At 43.8% G+C, this 21,985-nt stretch overlaps 2 protein-coding genes across 4 annotated transcripts in view; both read right to left on the reverse strand.

Annotated features, from left to right (window-relative positions):
• uggt1 (UDP-glucose glycoprotein glucosyltransferase 1) overlaps positions 1–199 on the reverse strand; it is a 36,719-nt gene extending 36,520 nt beyond the window's left edge. The window contains exon 1 of one of the 2 annotated variants that reach the window (XM_083792671.1): positions 154–199. In XM_083792671.1, the coding sequence (XP_083648797.1) occupies positions 154–187 (34 nt within the window). In that variant the 5' untranslated portion in view covers positions 188–199. The remainder of the gene's footprint in view (positions 1–153) is intronic. The other variant, XM_083792672.1, reaches the window with a different exon arrangement.
• A 5,465-nt stretch (positions 200–5,664) lies between these two features.
• The window catches only part of hs6st1a (heparan sulfate 6-O-sulfotransferase 1a), a 56,304-nt gene continuing 39,983 nt past the window's right edge, over positions 5,665–21,985 (reverse strand). The window contains exons 2-5 of one of the 2 annotated variants that reach the window (XM_083792675.1): positions 15,804–16,026; positions 14,520–14,768; positions 9,849–10,207; positions 5,665–9,398 (exon numbers count right to left, since the gene is read on the reverse strand). In XM_083792675.1, the coding sequence (XP_083648801.1) occupies position 9,398; positions 9,849–10,207; positions 14,520–14,768; positions 15,804–16,026 (832 nt within the window). In that variant the 3' untranslated portion in view covers positions 5,665–9,397. Of the gene's footprint in view, positions 9,399–9,831; positions 10,208–14,519; positions 14,769–15,803; positions 16,027–21,985 lie in introns of both variants that reach the window. The other variant, XM_083792674.1, reaches the window with a different exon arrangement.

A 21,985-nucleotide genomic window follows, 5' to 3' on the forward strand; every position in this document is an offset into this window, starting at 1 on the left:
CAACCCTCCGTAAACGTCAGCTCAGTTTAACACTTTGCTACACTGAAGGAAACTGACTGCTGACAATGCAGCCTGTGAATCAGTTATTTTACCAGGTTGAATGAAGATGAAAATGAGTGTATATCAGTAAAAATGTGAATGAAATATTCTTACCAAAGCCGGCTTCGTAGCTTCCTACTGCAGTCATGTTTCTGGAGTGGGTGGGTCCTGTTCTGTCACCCAGATAGGGTATTCTGCAGTTTCGCCTGTTCTAAAATGACTGAAATTCAAACAGTAGGAATAAAAACAAATCTTTCTCTCTGAAATGACTGACATTCAAACTATAGGAATAAAAAACAACATTAACAAACTCTGTGTGTGTGTGTGTGTGTGTGTGTGTGTGTGTGTGTGTGTGTGTGTGTGTGTGCGCGCGCGCGCGCGCGCGTGCGTGCGTCTGTGTGTGTGTGTGTGTGTGTGTGTGTGAGAGAGAGTAGCCTATACCTATATGTGTCAGACACACAATGGGGGGTGGGATACACTGTATTTATTTGTTGTATTGTATTTGGGGCTGAATTAGGCTAAGCTACTTGTTTATTACGAGAGTCAGAATAGTACTACTACTGGCCTAGAGAATATAGAACCATCTGAGAAACATCTCAAAAAGATACTACATTTAAATAATAATCTGCTTCCATCTGTCTTCCTTGGTTCTCTCACCAAATCTTTAAACCTATTTGGCCTTCTTCTTCTCCTCTTGCCTGGCAGCTTCAGCATCCTCCCAACGAAGGCCTACCCCTCGTCCCCACGATGCACAACCTCGCCTTTCTTGTTTTATCAATTCAATTATTTTTGACATGAGTGAACATACGTTTACATTGCCAAAGCAAGTGTCAAATGCATAATAAAAGAATAAACAAAAAATAAAAATGGGGTAAGTATACAGTTGGAGGGGGTATACAGCATTGTGTAAACACTAAGCAGAGATACAGTAGCCTATAGCACATTGAAACGTGGAAAGACTGGCAAAAACCACTAATGTTCATTTGCTGTTAGAAATATGTTGGCACAGGTAGCTTGGAATAAAGCCTTTTGAAACTAATAGCAGCAATTGTTGAGATGATCTGTATTGTATGTATATATTTATGCAATGCTTTTATACTGAAGGACTATACCGGATGTACCGGATATGCCTATCAACTCACGAGTATATAATGACTAATTAAAACACTCGTATTATTATGGTTACGAGCTGAAGGTATTGCTGCCTCCTGAGTAGGCTACTTATTTACGTTCCTCCATTATGAGTGTTTAGCCCGACTAGCTCCAGGCATAATCTACCTTACTGCTGTAATGGCAGCTCTGCCAACAGCAATCTTTCAGGGTTTTGCAGTCATTTTGAGGCCTGTTATAATGCCTCCATGAGAGATTATCTTTGAGATCAACAGTCAAGACGTATCTGTCACATTTCATTTCTCATATTCCATTCCGATTGGCTATGATTGACTCCCAAAGTTTGTGGGGGTGGCCGTTTTGCACAAAATACAACACATGCAGCGCACAATTGCTGGGAAACTTGGTACACACATTCCTTCTAAGCCAATAAGGAAGAACCTCCATCCCAAATTGTACAAATCTCCTCATGGTGGCCCTACAATTACAGCCCACTTCCCATTCTGGACTATAACTCTAGTCATACAATGTCCTTTTCCCTGGATTCCTTGGATCACAACGCAATTTATAGGCCCTGTTTGTGCCAGATTACATTTTCTGCCTTACGGAGGGCTACACTGGGGATAGAACGGAACCGTACCGTGGGCGGTGCGGAACCGAAGCAGCTATAGGTGGCTGCACCGACAATTAATTAACCTTTTTTATTCCTCTGAAGTCGAGGTGAGGTGCTGCAACCATAGAGCACTTCTTAAAAAAAAGATTCACGCGCGGAGCTTACGCACAACCTGCACACCGCACCCGCGCTCAGTGTACCTGGGTTCCATTCATTATAGTGGCAGCGTACCCGGCCCATAGTGCGTTTTCTTCAAAACGCAGGGATCATGTGATCAAGAATCCAAGATTCATCAGATAGATTTTTCAGATCCTATGCCAAGTGACTATAACCAAAGTTTGCGGGCCCTAGATAGGCAACCCCGCCTGGCGGAGACCTGTGCTCCAAGGAGCACACCTTTCTAGTTAGATTGTTTGTTTGTTTGTGTGTGTGTCACCAAGTTTATTCTCATTTCTATATTGTGTTTTGTTTGTGTTATGTAGTTATCGGGACATTTAAAAAAAAAGTAAACATGCAGACTACCTTTGAGTCTATTTTAGTTTTCATTTAACAGTGATATGCTTGTGTATGTGTACAGGGTTGGGACTCGGGGTGATAACAATAACATGCAGTGATCGTACTGTCCTATTACCTCTATCAACACCAAATCTGTAATACAGGGGGCGGGGGGGCAATGTTAACAAATTGTTGAACAAATTGAACATTTCTTCCACTTCAGACCTGGGAGTCCTGAGAATCAACCTTGAAAACTGCACTCAGGTATTTGTGGCTGGGGGACACTTTGAGAATGTAGAGTCTAGCATATATTTTGCCTAGAACATCCCTTCGGGACAGATGGGTAACCGTGAATTGTATGAGTGCTGCTTGTCTACCTGTTGTATGTTCATAATGAAAATATGATGGGGCGACAGGAACAATCCCAGGTTGTGGGGACATGGGTCTTGCGTTTTCATTTACTTGCTCTGGAGTCTAAATTAAATTGGACAACTGATGTTCCATAGAGAACGGGTCTGTGGTTAGATTTTTTTTTAAATAAAAAAGCAGCACCATTAATTATCCCGGTCGGATCTGACCTTCACATTGAGGAACACACACAGATAATGCACAAATACACACACACACACACACACACACACACACACACACACACACACACACACACACACACACACACACACACACACACACGCACACACACACACACTCTCACACACACACACACACACACACACACACACACACACACACAGCCCGCAGGGCCCGTTTGTCTGTCAAGGAGGTGACATCCTCACATGAATTATGGGAGGTGGCTGTCATCTTCTCCGGGGTCAAATACAAAATGGCCAATCTGAGGTGTGGTGGGCTCCATGTCCCCAGACTGCCACACGTCAGCCATTTTAGAGGTTGAAAGCCTCAACGGGGGACCAAAACGACCTCAATTAAACCTCCATTAATATTAATACATTTTGTCGTTTCATGTGAGTCGCCACTAATTAAATGTGTCCCTGTCTGCATAATGGGGGTCAGGCAAGGTCACCTACATGAAGCTAATTTACTACATTACAGCCATTACCAATGCTGGGATAGCTCAGTCATACAAATACAAATACAAAATTAATCAAATTAATTGCTAATCGTAATTAGGCAAAACATATGCACTGTTTATTCAGTCTGACAAATTAGCAAAAATAAGAGATTACTTTATTAAAAGGCCTAGCTGTGACTGGTTTGTGCAAAGAAGCATTTGTGGTTTTCCAACATTTCTATTTACTGTTATTGGTCCAGGTGTGTTTGTGTGTGTGCTCTGAGACATAAAAAAATAATGTAATCCTACTGCCCTTCTAATACCCCTATATATAGTTATTGTTTGACCATGACCCCGGTTTGCATCCGACTGACCTTTCACCAGGATCAACCTTTATGAGACTTTTATGAAGGTGTTAACAGGTTTGCATTGGATACGCTTTTTATGAGCTCCTACAGGACCTACACTGTAAAATAGTGAGTGTTGATTTAACTCTAAAAGTGTACAAATTGAACCAAATGGAACCATTTGTGAAGTATAAGAGATACCAGACCACATTCTGACAAACCAACCACTCATTTCTGTGTCTGACCATAACAAGACTGCAGGATTCCTCATGCTGCACTCCCACTGGTGTAAGTCTGTCGGAGTTCCAAAGCATTGGCTGGGAGGATGGCTCTGTATTGTTCATGTCTTTATAGTGCAGGCCATCCTGGGAGACCAATATCATGCAGGATGATTTGCTGTTGTTGACCTGGATGATTAGCTGAACCCTGGTTTGGGGTTCAGATAATGACTTCAATTTGAATCATAATTATTTCATTGCTGTACATGTGCTCTGATAGTGTCTGAAACAAAACTTAAATTATTCATATTTGTTTCATACACTCACAGCATATTCAGCAATGAAGGTTTATGCCATGCCATTGTTGAAAAAGCCTCAAACACAGACAAAAGACCAAAGCCATTGTGACCATTTGCCGGTGCCAATGGGGCAATCCTCCAATGCTATAATAGCCTGGCTCTGAAGCATGCAAGGGAAGCACTCAATATGAACTTATCTGCAGAATGCCATGCTGAACATAAGCGATAATATTGTCAAAGCTTCTTTGTTTGCATGACAGCGGTATGGGACCAGAGATCTGAGAGAAAGAGTTGAGGCCAAGTTGACCTCCTAATAATGGACTGCAGCCAGGGCCAATACAATCACTCAAAGCCTGATTCCTGGTGTCCTAGAGTGAGCACTTCTCTCTCTCACACACACACACACACACACACACACACACACACACACACACACACACACACACACACACACACACACACACACACACACACACACAAATTCAAATAGACAAAAGCTGTTCAGCCCTGTGCTGTAACTCAGCCATTATTGTTTGTTTAGTCCGGCTGCACTTGAAATGACAACGAACCGGTACAGAGGAGAGGATTAAAGACTGCGCTCAGTCCAGCACACAATGTCCCAGCTGTCAGAAGTACTGCATGTCCCCCCCCCCCCCATCACAATTTTCTGTTCACAATTCTGTTTATATGTCAGACAGAAGATGACCCCACTCTGCCCCCTCCATGTTCTGTCTCACATACCCCTTCAGTCTTGTGGGTTCTGTCCATTTGCTTTTTATCTTTCCTCAATCTCAAGCTAGTTAAAGCTTGCTCTACTGCTTCTTGCTGTCCAGGGAAATTATTTTACTTCCTCGCTCCAAGGGGGGGTCAAAGTTCAAAGCTCAACGGGCAGGTGATGAGAAGGGGCGAAGGTCTGTGCTCTGTCTGTCTGAGTTAAACCTAACCCACCAAGGGCACAGTTATTTATACCCCACCTGAGTCACCCTCATTCCTCCCATCGATGCATATAGTGTACAGTAGCCTTCCTGCCCCCTAAAGGGGAGGAAGAGGTGCATGTGTGTGTGTGTGTAATTGTGTGCATACGTGTACTAGGTAGAGCCGGTGTGTCTGCAGATTGAATTAGGCTGTAGATCACTGCTGACAGGGCTGGGGCTGTCGTTAGGGGGCGAACAGGCAGCTTTATGGGGTCACGGTCCTGTGGTTTGTGCGTGTGAGTGGTTGAAATGTCCTTTAGCTATAGATTGGTCAGTAGACAGACTGAGTGGGACTGCAGAGAGCTGGAGGGCAGAGCCGTTGCACAAACAGTAAAGACTGCAGTGATGACTGTGCATATGTGTTTTTTAATTGACTTTGTGGCTGTACTTTGTGATCCACCTTCGGCGTGACCTTCCTCAGCAGATTCACAGGGGGAAATGTGCATTTGCCCTCCTCAAAAACGGTTCACATGTGACAGGAATGCGAGTGAGGAAAGAGTCAAAACATGAGTGCAATATTAACCACAAAACACAACAGCTCTGTAAAAATGAAATATCTTTAATTGGTGGCTTGATGATTCATTCTTGCAATCATAAGTAAACAAACTCAGGATGACGCTTACAAAGGGAGCCAGAGAAGCTCTGCATACCACTTGAAAAATGAACAAACCACAAGAAATTATGCCAGACTTCTCATGTTCACAAAGAAAACACTTTTAAGACATTGGATGTATAGATAATGCTGAGACAAGATATAGATGAATATTAGAGTTTACACCCTCAATCTCTGGAATCAATTTAGACCAAGTAATTATTTTCCATTTCTAACAGTGGACTGTTTTCTTTTTGGGCATACTGTTGTTTGATGTTGATTATAGGACAGTTGCCTTCAAAGAGCTGATCCAGAACCGCTTCAAGACGATGGTTGCTTGAGGGATTACCGTGGGAATTCTAATGGCCAGCAAGAGGCTAATTACACGCTACTGGTCATATAGTAGCTCATGCGGCATACATACACACACACAGCTCCACATTATTATGTGTAAAGACAGTTTTGGCTGGAAAGAAACATAAATAGGCAATAAAGGAATCCCATGAGAGGGACACTGCAATACGGTTCTGGACCAGGGCTTTGACCACTAATGCAGAACACCCGATATTTGTTCACAAACCAAATGTGGTTTAATAGAAGTACATCTGGCTGTGTAGAAGTCCGCCTCAAGCCCTTAAGGCTGATTTATACTTAGTAGTATAGGCACTCTACAAGCTTACAACGCGTCACAGTGTAACGCATTGTAAGCTTGTAGATCTGCTGTTTGTGTTGCAAGACACCAGTGCGCCACTAAGTATAACTGGGCTTTTATCGTTTACTTGTCGCCAGTCTCTGGCACAAGAATACAATGGATGGGCAGTTACTGTCGCATTCTATATCAATTTTTGCCATCCCCATTATTGGGCTACTTTCAAGGATACACAAAAAGCCCCATTATGGACTCTGGATGTGTCCCAGTGCTTTTCATCTCCCTCGCCTTCCCCTTGTGAATCATCCCTGAAAGAAAAGTGAGTGATGGATGGAACCACTGGCCAATTTGTAGACCCTTTTGATAATGGCAGGTCAGTAGGGTGGTTAAATTGTTGATTTCTGTTAGCGTTTCCAAAAAGATCTGCAACAGTTGGGTTAAAGGATACCGCTGGTATTTCCCCCCCACATCTGGCAATCATTGTCATAACGTAGATGAGTGAAAACATTTAAAACAATACATTATGATGCCTAAAAAGATAATATTGCACTGCAATAACAGGTATAATTAACTAATAGAAAAGATATAACAGACTGAGAATGGATGGTCAGATTTTCATTAAAACGTGGTTGGAATGATTAGTAGGCTGCCCCAAAGAGCTTAACTTTTAGGTTGAACAGGTCACGTCAACATTATGTAATGCACTGATTCTCATCGTTGGTTACAGGGACCACCAAGGGTCCAAATGGACACTTATGTACTCTAACTCTGAGATAGTACAAATGGAACCAAATGGACCCTTACATGTCCAATTGGTTCCATTTCTCTTTCTCAGACTTGAATAAACTTTTGAATAAAAAGATTTTGAAAATAAATAAATTAAAAGAGGATTTTACAAAGTAGATTAGGGTCCCAGAGATGAAAACTAGTAACAAATGGGGGTCTGTGGCCTAATGTATAACAAACTGCAGGTACTTCAAATGAAAAAGGTTGAGAATCACTGAAATAATGGACCATATCTCAGGAACGCAGCGATGTGGTGGTGTGGGCAGGGTTGGCACCCCAGGAGCATTTCATTTATCCATGTTTTGACAATGATGAATCATGTCTAAAAAACACAGGTGGTATTCTTTAACTAAAGAGATGGCAGTGGCCCTCAAGTTGTCCTCTGGGTGGCACCAAGCGTGCATTCAAATGGACTCAATCACATCGTGACATTTAGCTTTTCCTTCCCTTGCAACTTTTCCCTGACCTTCCCTGTTGACTGTCTCTCATATATGAATATCATGTTTGCTCATTTAGGACTAGGACAAGGTTAAGTCACATTGTAATATCTTTAGATAATTAGGAAGTACAGTCAATTCCAATAAAGCCCACAGAAACATCTTTGTTCGGGACAAGACAGGAAATTGGCTTTGAGCATTAGGATGGTCAGTCTCGTTCAGCAAGGTATGGGGGCAAGGGGAGGGGGGCATGGTGGTTCCCAGCTTAACCTGTCCCCCACACAAAAATGGTAAGGTATTGGTCATGGAACCTGTCACTCACTCAAAAATGTAAGACATTCTCTCAGTCAGACACTATTTACAAAGGCATACACATACACCATTAAAAGGCATACTGTACATACTATTTACACAGACAGTCAGTCATAACACTGGCACGCAGACATGGATGCAGACACACACACACACACACACACACACACACACACACACACACACACACACACAGAGTAGTCAGATAAATCAATGTAGTATAATGCAGACACATTGCCTGGTAATAGTTATGTCATGGCGTTAACATGATCCCAGTACTTAAGAGGCACTACAACCTCGCCTCAATCCCTTTCTTAGGCTAAAACAGACATACGTTCTTTCTAATATCTTTAATTCAGACACATTCTCCTTCCTTACTGGTCACCAGTGCCGTGTGCTCGGTAAGTAGAGGAGGCTCTGTTTGAAAAGGGAGCATCTTATTTTTCCAATGCAGATCTTTGTCAGAACAAATTATATTAAAAGGACAAACTGGAAGAGCGTCTGAAAATGCCTTCCACTACATTACGAGCTTATATTGCCATGGTGACCAATACGTTTCCAGAATCCAGTTGCGTCTCCAACATTTTGTCTGAAGGTTCCCAAGGAGCTTGTCGCTTAAGCTGAATTGCTCCCTGCCAACCAATAGTATACAGAGCGCCTGGCGCTGTTTTTACACCTATATGCAATTCACCACCTATAATTGGAGATCATTTCACTGACTGGCATGCCAACATAACACATAAAATGAAAAAATATAACTAGTTAAGCGACAGGCACATTGGAAACCACTGACAGACAAATGCCAGATTTATACTTTGACGTACGACTCTGTTGTACAACGAAGTATAAATCAGGCTCAACAGGCCACTTGTTCAGTTTGTCCCATGATGCAAGGCTTCAGTAATGGCTATGGTCCATTTTACGTCCATCCACCCATTAGTGTTTGATTTATAAAACAAAATAAGATTATACACAAATAAAGGAATCACTTTTCATTTAGGCAGCAATATTGGTCTCAGTGTTATTACAATTCTGCTTTTAAAAAAGCATAAAACAGAGGAAAAAAATAAAAAAATAGAAACAATAAAAACTAATTTTAAATCATCCTAAAATGAGAATGAGGCCATCACGAGTTTCGTGACATAAGCGTGTTTGTGGTTTGAATGGAGGCTGATTTCATTTTTTTCTTCTTAAAGCAAAAAGCTTTTTTGTTTTGTACACAACTCAGTCTACGACATTATGCAGGTACAGTTTTTTTTCTTTGTCCTGTCTTTTTTTCCCCGTTTGGCTTCCTTTTGTTCGGCCCGGCCAAGAGCACACTTTCGTGGCGTTCCCAGTTCCTTTGCCATCGGCGCATTACATCCAGGAGGTACACTGGTCCTTCTGCCAAGGATTCATGGGAATTCACAGACTTTAAAATGTCATCTTCCCCTGCTCCGCAGCATGGCCACACGCAGGAGTGGAGAAATATAGGAGCGGGTTGTGTGGGGCAGGGGTCTGCGGAGGTAGAAAGATGAAGGAAGAGAGAGAGGGATGAGATTGCTAGTTGTCAGCAATTCTAAAAGATCTCTCCTCCGCTCAGTAATGATGATGGGGAATGAAAGGATGGAGGGATATACGGTGGGGAGGGGGGAGTAAAGGGGCGATTTAACGCTAATAAGTGGGAAAAACCTAGGAAGGAGTCCATAAAACACAGGCCGACATAGACGGCCAGCAAAAGCACCCTCCCAGGTCTCCATAGCAACCTCCTGGGCCCTCTAACTCCCCTCCCTGTCTTCCAGGTGTCAGGTAATGCAAACCTGTCAGTCGTGTGTATGTGTGCGTGTGCGTGTGTGTGTTATGCGTGTGTGTTATGCGAGTATGTGTATGTGTCTACTGTATAGTCCAGATCCCCCCCCCCCCTCCCCAACACACACACACACACACACACACTCATTCTTCCGCTACCAGCGGTTGACGATCTGGTTCATGTAGTCCTCAGTGGGGAGCCTGCTGCCTGCCTCATCTGTTCTCCCTCCATCCTCAGTGGGGAGCCTGCTGCCTGCCTCCTCTGTTCTCCCTCCGTCCTCCGCAGCCTCTTCCCTCTCCTCCCATTCCAAGGCCAGGGCAGGGCCTGGCTTGCCCTGCTTGGAGGGCCAGAGGCTGACGCCCAGGCCCAGGCCCTGGTGGCTCTGCTGCATGTGGTTTTTGAGGCGTTGCTGACGCCTCTCCTGTTGCCTGGTGAACTGGTAGCGCTGCTGGAACAGGTCTCTGGCATAGTCGTACAGATCCATGTCCAGCTCGTTCAGCTCTTCTATGCGCTGCACCTAAAGAGGAGAGGATAGGGTTGCATGGTTAACTGGAGGTTACTGTTAAAGCTGCACGCTATAACATTCATGTACTACACAAGATTCAAACCCCTGTGCAAGAGCTGCCATTTTTGTCATCAATGGGAGTAGACCCCATGCAGCCTAAGCCAATGGGAGCCGCCTAAATGCCACCAGCCAATCGCATAGTAGCGACCTAGTCATGATTGGTTGCCTCCTAAGTGATGACACGGGCACGGTGGAAGTCTGCAATGCCCAGACCACACTCTCAACCATAGACATATATAAACACTGCAGTGGTCCAGCGGAGCTGAGCGCCTGATAACACAGGCTAATGTTATGAGCAAACTGGAAAGATACACAACGGAGACAGCGTTTGTTTCACCTGACAAATACGATTATGTCAGTATGTCATATTTCTTGTTTATCACTGAGCACACCATCCTACTACTACTAAGTAACTCTGAGAGGCTTATTATCGGTATCAGCCAGGGTGTGGGAGTCTATCCCAGTTTCAATGCGCTAGACCTCTGGGAGACAAATAAACATGGCACTGACTTGTGTATTTATGCCTTAAAAGAAGCAGTAGAATCATATAGAAGACACGGCTCAATCACGCTGATAGGTTTTATTGACGCTTCCAAGGCCTTTGACCGAATTAACCACTTCAAGCTATTTGTTAAACTGAAGCAGAGGGGTGTACCTGGATGTATTATACGCATCCTGGCATACTGGTATGCCAAGCAGAGTATGCAGGTAAAGTGGGGGAACAGCCTATCCTCCCCTTTCAGTTTAGGCAATGGGGTGAGGCAGGGGGGGCTGCTGTCCCCCGCCCTCTTCAATCTGTATATGGATGACCTGTCAAGGCTGCTGGGAGGGTGTAGGACTGGCTGCATGATAGGAAACTCTTTGATTAACCATTTTATGTATGCCGATGATTTGGCCATTGTTTCCCCGTGTAGTGCTGGGTTCCAGCAGCTACTGAACATTTGCTCGGAGTATGGGGTTGCGTATGACGTCATTTACAATGCCAAAAAAAGTGTGGTAGTCATTTGCAGGACCAAGGAGGACCAGAAACAGCATTTTCCAGTGTTCTACCTGTCGGATCAAACCCTCTCTGTTTGCAGCAGTTGTAAATATTTGGGGCACATCATTACAGATAAGATGGAAGATGATGCTGACATGTATAGACAGCGAAGAATGCTCTATGTTCAAGCTAATATGTTAGCCAGGAAATTCCACTACTGTTCAGTTGAGGTCAAGGTGAACCTATTTAGAGCGTACTGCACCCCGCTGTATACAGCCCCCTTATGGGTGAACTACAAAAAAGAGAGTCTGCGCAAGCTAAAGGTGGCTTACAATGATGCTCTCAGGATTCTCCTGAAGAAGCCTAGGGGTGGCAGTGCTAGTCAGCTCTTCTGCGACTCTGTTTTAACCACCTTCCAGGCTCTCTTGAGAAACCTCATGTTCAGCTTTAAAAGCAGACTTATAACGTGATTAAGGTGTTGACCAATCCTAGGTTTAGCACTGTTAGATACCGCTCTTTGATGTGGAAACATTGGTATGAGTGCCTCCTATAGATTTTTTATTATGTTTTTTTTACGAGAGTTTTAGAGTTTTATGAACCAATGTATTTATTTCTAACTGTGTTGTATGTTTTTAATTGTTGTTTGTCATCTACTGGCTACGGCTGTCAATAAAGTTTCATATATACAGATTGGTCAAAAACTATAATTGTATTCACTAAAACTTTATTTAATAATTTCTCCATTAGTTTCACATACAAAATGACAAATGCACACTTGGTCCATTCCATGTAGAAGTTCAGATAGAAGGCTAATAGAATAATAAAGTGGAAGCTTTAGTAGCAGCTCTGGAAGTGTTGCTCTACTCAGGGTTCTATTTGTAAAAAAAAGTAGCAAAAATAGCAGATCTATAAGTTTACAACGCAAGGCATTGTGACCCGATCGTGACGTGTTGTGAGCTTGTATATCTGCAATTTACTCCATTATTGAATTTGGAAAGATGATTTTTAATTAACTTATTTAATTGTGAAATTATGAAACATAAATTGCAAACACATCTACCTACATTTCTCGATGGAAAAAGGAAATGTAATTCTGTCTGACCAAAAGCTAGGATAAAACATATTCCCAACGTGATAAAGAGGAGGTTAGAGGGATATCAAAAGCATTAATCCACTCCCATCCCCCCAGTGAATCAAATGGACACGGACCATTTGTGAGTTTTGTTATTTGTGGAGTACACAGATTATCATGCGGTGGTGGCCATGTGCTCGAAGGCAATTGTGCAGGGAAGCATGAACGAGGCCACTCTTGTCCGTTGTAGATCCCCTAAAACAGAACAGTGTAAATACTGGGAGGGAAAGTGAATGTGTGAGGTACGTAGGTGAGGGAGAGTTTGATAAATCATGTAAAATAAAAACAGTGAGAGCTTGGTTGAGTTTGAACAAGCTCTCCTGGCTGCCCCTGGACGACCCAAGTTTTGTTTTGTTTGATGCTGGCATTGTAGCTAGATTTATTGACACATCTCTGCTGTGCAGAAGCGCAACACGTACGGAGGAAATGTTTTTAATTAAGATAACCCCTTTGAAATACTCTTTTGACAGACTGGCAGTTATCATCTGTGACCAGTTTGTGTGTGTGTGTGTGTGTGTGTGCGCGCGCGCGCGTGCGTACACTTATATTAGTATTACACTTCCAAATGCCCAAGCATAGATGAATTTCAGAAATAAGAGTCACAAGATAACTGTTTTCAACTGTATTCAAAACAATGTTCACAATCACAATACTGAGCATGTAGATTAGCTATTTTCAGTGTTTGGCTTGCGGTTAAAAGTCGAAAGATTTAAAAGTTCATGTCCTCACAAGTATAATACAATGTGTGTGTGTGTGTGTGTGTGTGTGTGTGTGTGTGTGTGTGTGTGTGTATGTGTGTGTGTGTGTATGTGTGTGTGTGTGCACATGCCTGAAATAATACATAGTATCACTGCTGTTGTAACATTTGGAAATGTGTTTGATCAACAGCACATGGAGAGAGCAGAGAAGATGGCTTTAGCTCGTCATGGATCACTGGAAAACATGCTTTCAGCACTACGGCGAGTGCGTCACTATAGTCCTCCACACAAAGCTTCACTTTAAAAGGTGAAGGAGAGGAGGTCGCTCTTTAACTTGTGATAATGACCATCTGTGTTCTATCCACTGGTTCCCCAGCTAAATTAGTCATAATGAATGACCTTTATGGACAATTCTGGGTCTATATAAGAGGATGTGCAAATGGAATCAATCAAATGGACCATAATGAATTAAATTAACACAGAGGAATTTTAAAGTATAAACTGGGGTCCTAGAGATAAAAACTCCTAGCAAATTGGGATCCGTGGCCATATCAAACTGGGGGTTAAAAAGGTTGCAGTCGGTTACTACCGACTGCATTTGAGGCATCATTTGTCTCTTCTACGTCACAATCAGTCATGTCAAACAAAATAAAGTGCAACGCAGTCAATGCAGTGTTAACTCCCTCCCAATATGTCTTTTGGGAAATTCAGACCAAGGAAGGCAAAATTAATGACTAACCAGGCATTAAGCATTCCAGAAACTATGAAAGTGAAAATTACCAAAACCTATATGTGATCAAACTATATTAATTATTGCGACTGTAGGTCGCATTCACTATGAAAACCTGCATCTCCTGTCCGTCCGTTAGTTAGTCACCCCACGCCACCATACGGTATATGGTCACGCCTCGTGACATCACTGTGTCATCACGCCTCCATATATGGTCAGGCTACGTGACATCAAGCCTCCATATATGGTCACAACTCATGACGTCAAGCCACCATATAAGGCCAAATCCATATGAAGATCACGACACTGACCTCATCTACCCCTGGATAAGGTGTGCATAATATATGAAGACTGGATCATCATATATGGAGCCGGCCAGCAACTCTACATCTGACCTAAAATCCTTAGATCTCCATATATGGAGCTGACCTGTTCTGACATTCCATATGTTGATCCTCCCCACCCCTCCTCCTGTTCTGACATTCCATATGTTGATCTGAGCTCATTAAACCCTGTACACTCAAGACACGCTCCATATATGGCCAGTACAGATTTAATTTATTCCATATTCCATTATTCCATTGATCTGACCCCCATACCAAAGCACAAGCGCTCGCCCAGCAGTATGCCGTCACCCAGGCGGATGTGTGCACGCTTCTCGCCCTCAGGGCGTCCTACTGGTTATATACTGTATGTCTTCTTGCTATTTGTCCCATTAGACTAACCGTAGCATTGTCCAGGTCCACGCCGGCTGCTCTGGTGCTGTTGTACTGCATAAAGGGCCTGATGAAACGCAGTCGGAAGGTGCGCTCAAACAGGAACTGGGTTTTCCTCTGGTACTCCGTCAGGCCAAAGAAGGCCATGTCTCGCAGGTTCTTCTTGGCAGAGTCCAGGAGCAGCTGGGCCCGTTTCTTCTCAGGGACTGTGGACATGTTGTAGCAACCCACCAGGCTCAGGTCTGCCAGCATACGAACCTACAGAGATAGGAGAGGAACAGAAGGCTATGAACTGTGTGTGTTTTTTGTTTTTGTCGTCATCTCTGCCATGATGGCCTGGTTAATAGAAAAACGGCTTGGCCACAGTGACGCATTAGATATAAAAGAGAACATGTGACATTATGACATGAAATGCAGTGCACAGTATCGTACCCACAGTGAATTTAAAAATGGACCATTTTTATTTCTCCCAGATACAGTAACACTCTGGATTAGGCTGTGTGTGCTAGGCATACAAAAAAAAGAAAAGAACTGTGTGTCCCTAAAAATGTACACTGCAGCCAGAAGTCACTATTGGCAGTGTGGCATTTAGTACAGGAAGAAAATGTCATGCAATGAAAGTCATCAGCCAGATTTGAAGTATAGAAAAGAATATCACACACGTCTGCTGGCCCAAAATGATCCAGTGTGAGTGTGCGACTGTGCGTGTGTGCCAAATGGATACCCAGTATCTACATTGCACCTGAGTAATAACACCCTATAAGGGATCAGTGAAGATAAGCTGGCCGACACATCTCGGTTGGAGCCTGGGTGGAAAGTGTGAGTGTGAGGTGGTGCGCTGCCAGTTGACTCAAGGCCAGATTATGCTTTCGTCACCAGTTCATGTCTACGTGTACATTTGTGTGCCTCCCAGATTTTGTGAACACACATACTTTGTGCACGTACGTGCAGTGACTGTGCTAGAAAAGAAAAATGTATGGTCTGCTTAGAGGTCGAGTGAGGAGATCCATTGCTCATTGCTACCGGCTTCATTAATTATGTAACAAAGGCCTCAAACTTTAAGTGATGTTCGTTTTGCAGATTCAAAGTAGAATAAAATAGAAACCTGAATAAAGAGTTCTTTAAGCTTTGCTGAAGTAATGTATTAGCATCTAAGCTTTTCAGAGCATAAGAGGAGTGCACAGAAATAATTGATGCAAGATAGAATTAACTAGAACAGTAGAAATAAAAAAAAAGGTTAAAAAAAAAACATTCGTTTTTCCATTCCAAAATGTTGGCAATCACCAAGTATACCTGTCGGTTGTTGGCCAGGTTGTAGGGGCAGTCCATGAACTGCTGTAGGGTGCAGCCTGACCAGTCAGAGCCCTCATAGCAGGAAGGCAGCTCCTCAGGGGTTGGGGTCCGACCATCACACATGTGCAAGGAGGTCTTCCATGTGGCCCCTCTCTGGACGTGCCTCCACTCGCTCAGGTAGCGAGACACAGGGTCCCTCAACAGTGTGATGTAATAGAACTTCCTGTGGAATGGAAACAGAAAGAGATTAAAGAGTTATAGATATAGTAGATTAGTAGAAAGAAATACAGTGGTTACAAAGACAATACTAAACTGACCATGTGGTGGTGCTGTTTGCAATAGTTTGCTACAGCAGCAGATTTGGATTCCTGTAATCCAATGAGGGGAATGCCCACAAAGGTTGTCTCACACTTCTGCAGAACCGATAGTGAAATGCATTAGACTCAAGCAAGGACTGTGGTATGACATATCAATGACAACAGACTAACAGAGGCTACAGACAGACGAACTATGGTGAGGAGAAAAAGAGGGATGTGATTTGTCGTGGAGACAAAAATAAATAAATAATCACACCCGTGTCTAGTGACGGGCGCTCATCGTACATCATCACGACGTAACATTCGAACAGATTTGCTCCGACACATTGTCAATGGGTAATTAATGTTTGTGTAAGACGGAAATCTACACTAATAGCTGAATATAGGAGGCCCTCAAAAAAACAGTGACACTAGGGCCACTGTGCAGCCAGGTAAAGGAACTGCTGGCACAAGCATATCCTCTAGCATGCAGTGCACACACGTGCACGCACGGACGCATTCTGCTAAATGCCTAAATTGTAAATTGCACACACACACACACACACACACACACACACACGAACGACTCATAACACATTTAAGATCTCGGATGGAACTGTGGTGTGTTTGTGTAAGTATGTAATGGTGCATAGCGCAGTTTCTATGTTTCCCCAGAGGCGGCACTCCCACCAGAGCACAGACCTTTTCAGGCCTTTACACTCCAGCTAATTACTGCAGCCTAATCAATCAACATATCCTCATTAACAACTACACATGCATCCTTCGTGTGCGCTTGCGAGTGAGTGAGTGAGAGAGAGAGAGAGAGCGCGCGCACAGGAAAATAATTGTATGGATTTTCTATAAGCAACAAATGCCCACACACACACGCATATACGCACACGCTCAAACACACTGTACAGTCTGTATGCTGGGGTTAGATAGCCACTTCTATTTTGCAACTTTTTTCTTTTGAAAAACTTCTGTTCTTCTCATCAAGTAGACATTTCTTCCCTTTTTTACAGATTCCAAAAGTAAATCTGCCTTTCACTGGATTCAGATTCAATAAAATCCTTACAAATATCAGTCCTAGCATAAACGCATGCACACACGATGTGTAAAAATGTGTGTACACACAGTTGCAGATGCATTGCTTTCCCCCACTCTCCCAGGGTTGCATCATATCAGAGGAATGTTTGCAGAGAAAGGTTTGTGTGCTGACAGGACTCTACGGAATGGTCTGTTCCAGAGAGAGAGAGAGAGACACACACACACACACACACACACACACACACATGTCTCTACTTCCATCGCTACATTTTTGGCTGCACAAACAAAGCATTTTTAAAAAGAGCCGGTGATTGGTGGGCACGCAGTAAAATCCTGGGTGTTATTTTAACTCAGTGTACACAAATTGACACAAATGGACCCATATGGGTCCACCTTTACGCTCGCAGAGTGAAATGAACACTCAAGAGTTTACTGTGTAGGTGGGTGGCAGATGGCAAACTTGACTGTAAATCACCGAGTGGCACATAGAGTACAGTAGCACTGTTTGAATATTATAAACAGCTGGGAGATCCGGAGCAGTGCAACAAGCACACCCCCAAAACACAAGGGCCAGCAGAGATGTCCTCACACACAATGACGAGTAAATCCCCAAATCCAACAGCATCGACCGAGACAATGCACAGAACTAAACCTAAAATCTGGCACCACTGGCTGTGGAGAGATCCTATACACAAGAATTGAAATAGCGGACCTTCAAATCCAGCTGCAGTCAGGACACAAAGCTGCAAACAAGACCCCAATCTAGCGGCAGGACTGAGCAGATTTTGGATAATGAACCATCAAGCCTCTAATTCCACTGTCAGCAGGGATATGCCGGATAATAAAACAACTAAACTCTTAATCTGGAGGCAGCAGGGGTAAGAGAGGGACGGAGTGTGTGCTCGCACGGGGGCGTGTGTGCGTGCACATGCACAGTGCACACTGCACACACGTACCTGTATGTGTGTATTGGGGGGTAACAAGGAGCTAAAATGTAAATCCCATCATCCTAAACCTGTGCTCACCCGATCTAATCAAATGCAGGGTGGAGGCAGTGCAAAGTCCCACAGACTCTCAGCCTGTGGCCTGCTGGAGACAGCTCTCTGGGTCCATGCATGGTAAATTATGGAGATTCCTGTCATGGAATTATCTAGATTCCTGACACTCCCTGACGACGCGTGTATTGTGAGTCAGTATGTGTGTGTGCGTGCTTGCGTGCGCATCTACGCCATGTGTGCGCATGTGTGTATTAAATCAGTGATGACATTTTCTGATTTTCCCCCTCTTGGCTTCCTTCCCCATTGAAAAACACACAGTGCTGTCTGGCCTTAACCAGAGAGACAGAAAGGAAAAGGGGAGGAAGAGAGGAAAAGAGAATGGGAGAAAGAGAGGAAAAGAATGAGATAGACGAAAAGAGAATGAGAGAGAGGAAGAGAGAATGAAAGGGGGCTGAAACACAGGGAGTAAAAGAGCAAGAAGCAGTGGGCGGAGGAGAATTTCAATTAGTTTTCTAATACTGTGAAAGCAGCAAGGGCCCCGAGCCTGAGTGATTTATCAAAGTTATAGCTTCTGCAATAATGAAGGCTCAGGCATATTACCAGACAAAAAAACACACACACACACACACACACACACACGCACAAATGTGCACACGTGGCTTGCAAACATAAATAAATGATCTAAGCACGCCTGCCTTTGTGTACGCCAGGTCAGCTTGACGATCAAACTAAGGTGGGGAAGAATTTTCACCATGGAGCTTAATGATGCCTGGCTGTAATACAAGATACCTTTATGGTAATGATGGCGCACATGCGGACACGGACACAAACACACACACACACACACACACACACACACACACACACACACACACAATTGTACGTGAAGAGGACGGAACATTTCAGCCGACATTTTCCCCCCTCCTAGGTGATATTGTTTATAGTGGAAGGTTCGCAGCCATCAAATTAACATTAAACACTAATGGTCGGCAGTCGACCTCGTTCTTTCTCGATGTCCAAATCTTGATTGCACATCAGATTATGCCATCTGGGAACAGGTTTGCATCAGGATAAAGTGACCCCAGAGCAAACACTGTAAGTGAAGTGTAGTTTGACGGACTTAAGTGCGACAACACAAGAGAGAGTACTGCCCTTCCCCTTCTCTCTTCCCCCACCCCCAGCCCCCACCGTCTTTCTCTCTCCGTCTCTTGCAGACACACGTTCTTAACTTCAACCCCTCCATTTTCCGCACCATTTCTCTTTCCTCACATTCCTTCTGTCTCACCACTCTAGACAAAACGCACTCACCAGCCAAGCGATTGACAGGCATGGCAGGGGGGCAACAGGCCGGCTTCGAGACACACACACACACGCTCAAGTGTGAATGTTTTTGCTTGAGCGTTATCACATCAGTGTGTGTCTATACAATAGCCTAGTGTATACATAGTGCGTGCACATCGTGTGTGTGTGTGTGTGTGTGTGTGTGTGTGTGTGTGCGTGCGCGTGTGTGCGCACTTGCTTGCTTGTCTGGGTGGGGGTGGAATGTTATATGACTGTGTTTGGGGGCCTGTACATGCCTGCATGTGCACACGTGTACGTGTATCTATGTGTGCGACTGTGCGTGCGTGGTTAAGGTGCACGTTAACTGTTATCAAGAGGAAACACACAGTGCCTGTGTCTGCCATCATCCCTGAGTCTGCAGAGCATGAGAGCTGTCCCCGTTTCCTGTGGCGTGCAGAATGTTCACTTGGACAACTGCTAGACCAATGGTTTTCAAACTTGTTGTGCCTTGCGGTACAATGTGTCAAAGTCACACCTCTATGGAAATCTGTGCAAAATACTACCTTCTTCAGATAAAAAGTTGTACCATTTAAGTAGAAAACTTCTCCATTACAAGCTCTGCTCATATTTCCCCAAAAATAGTGTCACATCTGTGAGCTTGTAAATCAGCTGTGTTTTTGTGTGCGAAAAAAAGTAAATACATTATAGTTTATATTAAACGTTATGCCTATACGCAGTAAACGTTATGCCTATACGCAGTAATGACATGCCAGGCCTGGGCCAGCCTATCGGTCCGGGCACCTAGGCTGGTAATCCAGCCTGTTGTGGGTTCGAGTCCCCGATCCCAACAATGCTGTAGTCTTACTCCACCATTACTGTACTTTATTGTCTCCACCAGGCCGAAGGCATGGGGAGAGAGTATGTTTCTCCAGCATAGTTTCTAGTGTCTCCATCTCTCTCTGGAAGAGGTTGCACATGACCACACTGAGGTACTCCAACACAAACACTGACATGAAGCTTCAGCTGACAAAAAATAAATAAAAAAATGATACGTATATATATATATACGTGTGTGTGTGTGTGTGTCACAGGCAAAACTATCCATTATCAGCTGTATGCGTCTTTCATAGTTAATGACCGCCATCTAGTGGTGGCTTAGTGTGGCTGTTTTCTTTGATAGACTGCTTCAGTCTTATATGCTGGTGTGAGTGGTGTCACATGAGCGAGGAGGAAGGAAATTACCACTGCTGGGAGCTAATGGCGTTTTTAAATATAATAAATTAGCACAGGGAAGATGGTGAAAGGGGTATATTTTGGTGGCAGTTCAAGGAGCAGTGCTCCGCGAGTGGGGTTGAGGTCCGGCGCCCGTTGCGACGTGAGGAGATGGCGTTGGATCGACGCGTTGTGTAAGCCTGTGATGCTACGAACGTGTGAGTGCCGTGGGTAGAACGGCGGGTTAGGCATGACGCGTATCTATTGACTTTGTGTTCCTTAACCGTGTGTGCACCATAACTTTAGCTTTGTATAGAATCTATACAAAGCTAAAGTTACGGTCTATACTATAGATAGATAACATCCAAAGTGCATTTGCATAGATTGTGCATTACATTGAACATTCACCAGTTCATACCCTGATGGCGGAGGAAACCATGCAAGGCACCAGAGTCTTGCTCAAGGACACTTCAAAAGTATCAAAACTAACTCTGGGGGAGCCTGGGATCGAACTGTGAACCCCACGGTTCCACTCTACCCCTGAGCCACTCCCGCCCCCCTCTCTCTCTCATACTCTCTGAATATGTATTACGTTTCCCCACCCGTATCACCCCCCCCCCCCAACCCCATTTCTCCTCCTGTAGCTGTGTCTCTGCCAGATGACCACGTGTCCAAGCCTGGCGAGAGTGAGCGAGGGCTTATTAATGCTAATCTAATTGTGCAAGTCTCAAAGCGGGGCCTGGGGATCACAAAGGGTCCCCGAGGGACCAACCCCTTGGGGCCCCAGCAGCTCAATGAGCAATGGGTAGATTTCAATAGTTAAAGTTGAGCTATTACATAATTTACATGATAGATTAAAGACGTTTTTTTCCTTCTTATTCTTACCATAAGACAGTGTGACACAGAGATGGAGAGGTTATTGCTGGTTAATATTGCTGATATTCATAATGATCTCATAAAATGTTATGTCTGCCGTACACGGAATGAAAATAATTAATTTCACTTTTTTTTTTTACCGTTTAGATATGCTGTACCAAAACAGTTTAGATGCAACTTTGCTGTGACATGACATAATTAATCTCAAATAGGGTTGTTGTACAGCAATGTTCATTATTTACAAATGACTGAGATTGTTGTAAAAAAATAAGTATCTCATGTGTGAAAAGATGAAAATCTGTTTTCGGCAAGCGAGCTTTCCATGACAAATTATTAATTAGGCTTTCGACTCACACCCCTACACCGTACGTACACACACACGCACGCACGCACGAGCGGCCATGTTTTATTAATAGTCTACGGATGTTTGTTGAAACCAGATCCACTCAACAACATCTCTTTTTACCCTCTA

Source organism: Protomyctophum parallelum (assembly GCF_964188405.1).
Source record: "Protomyctophum parallelum genome assembly, chromosome: 20".
Classification (NCBI taxonomy): domain Eukaryota; kingdom Metazoa; phylum Chordata; class Actinopteri; order Myctophiformes; family Myctophidae; genus Protomyctophum; species Protomyctophum parallelum.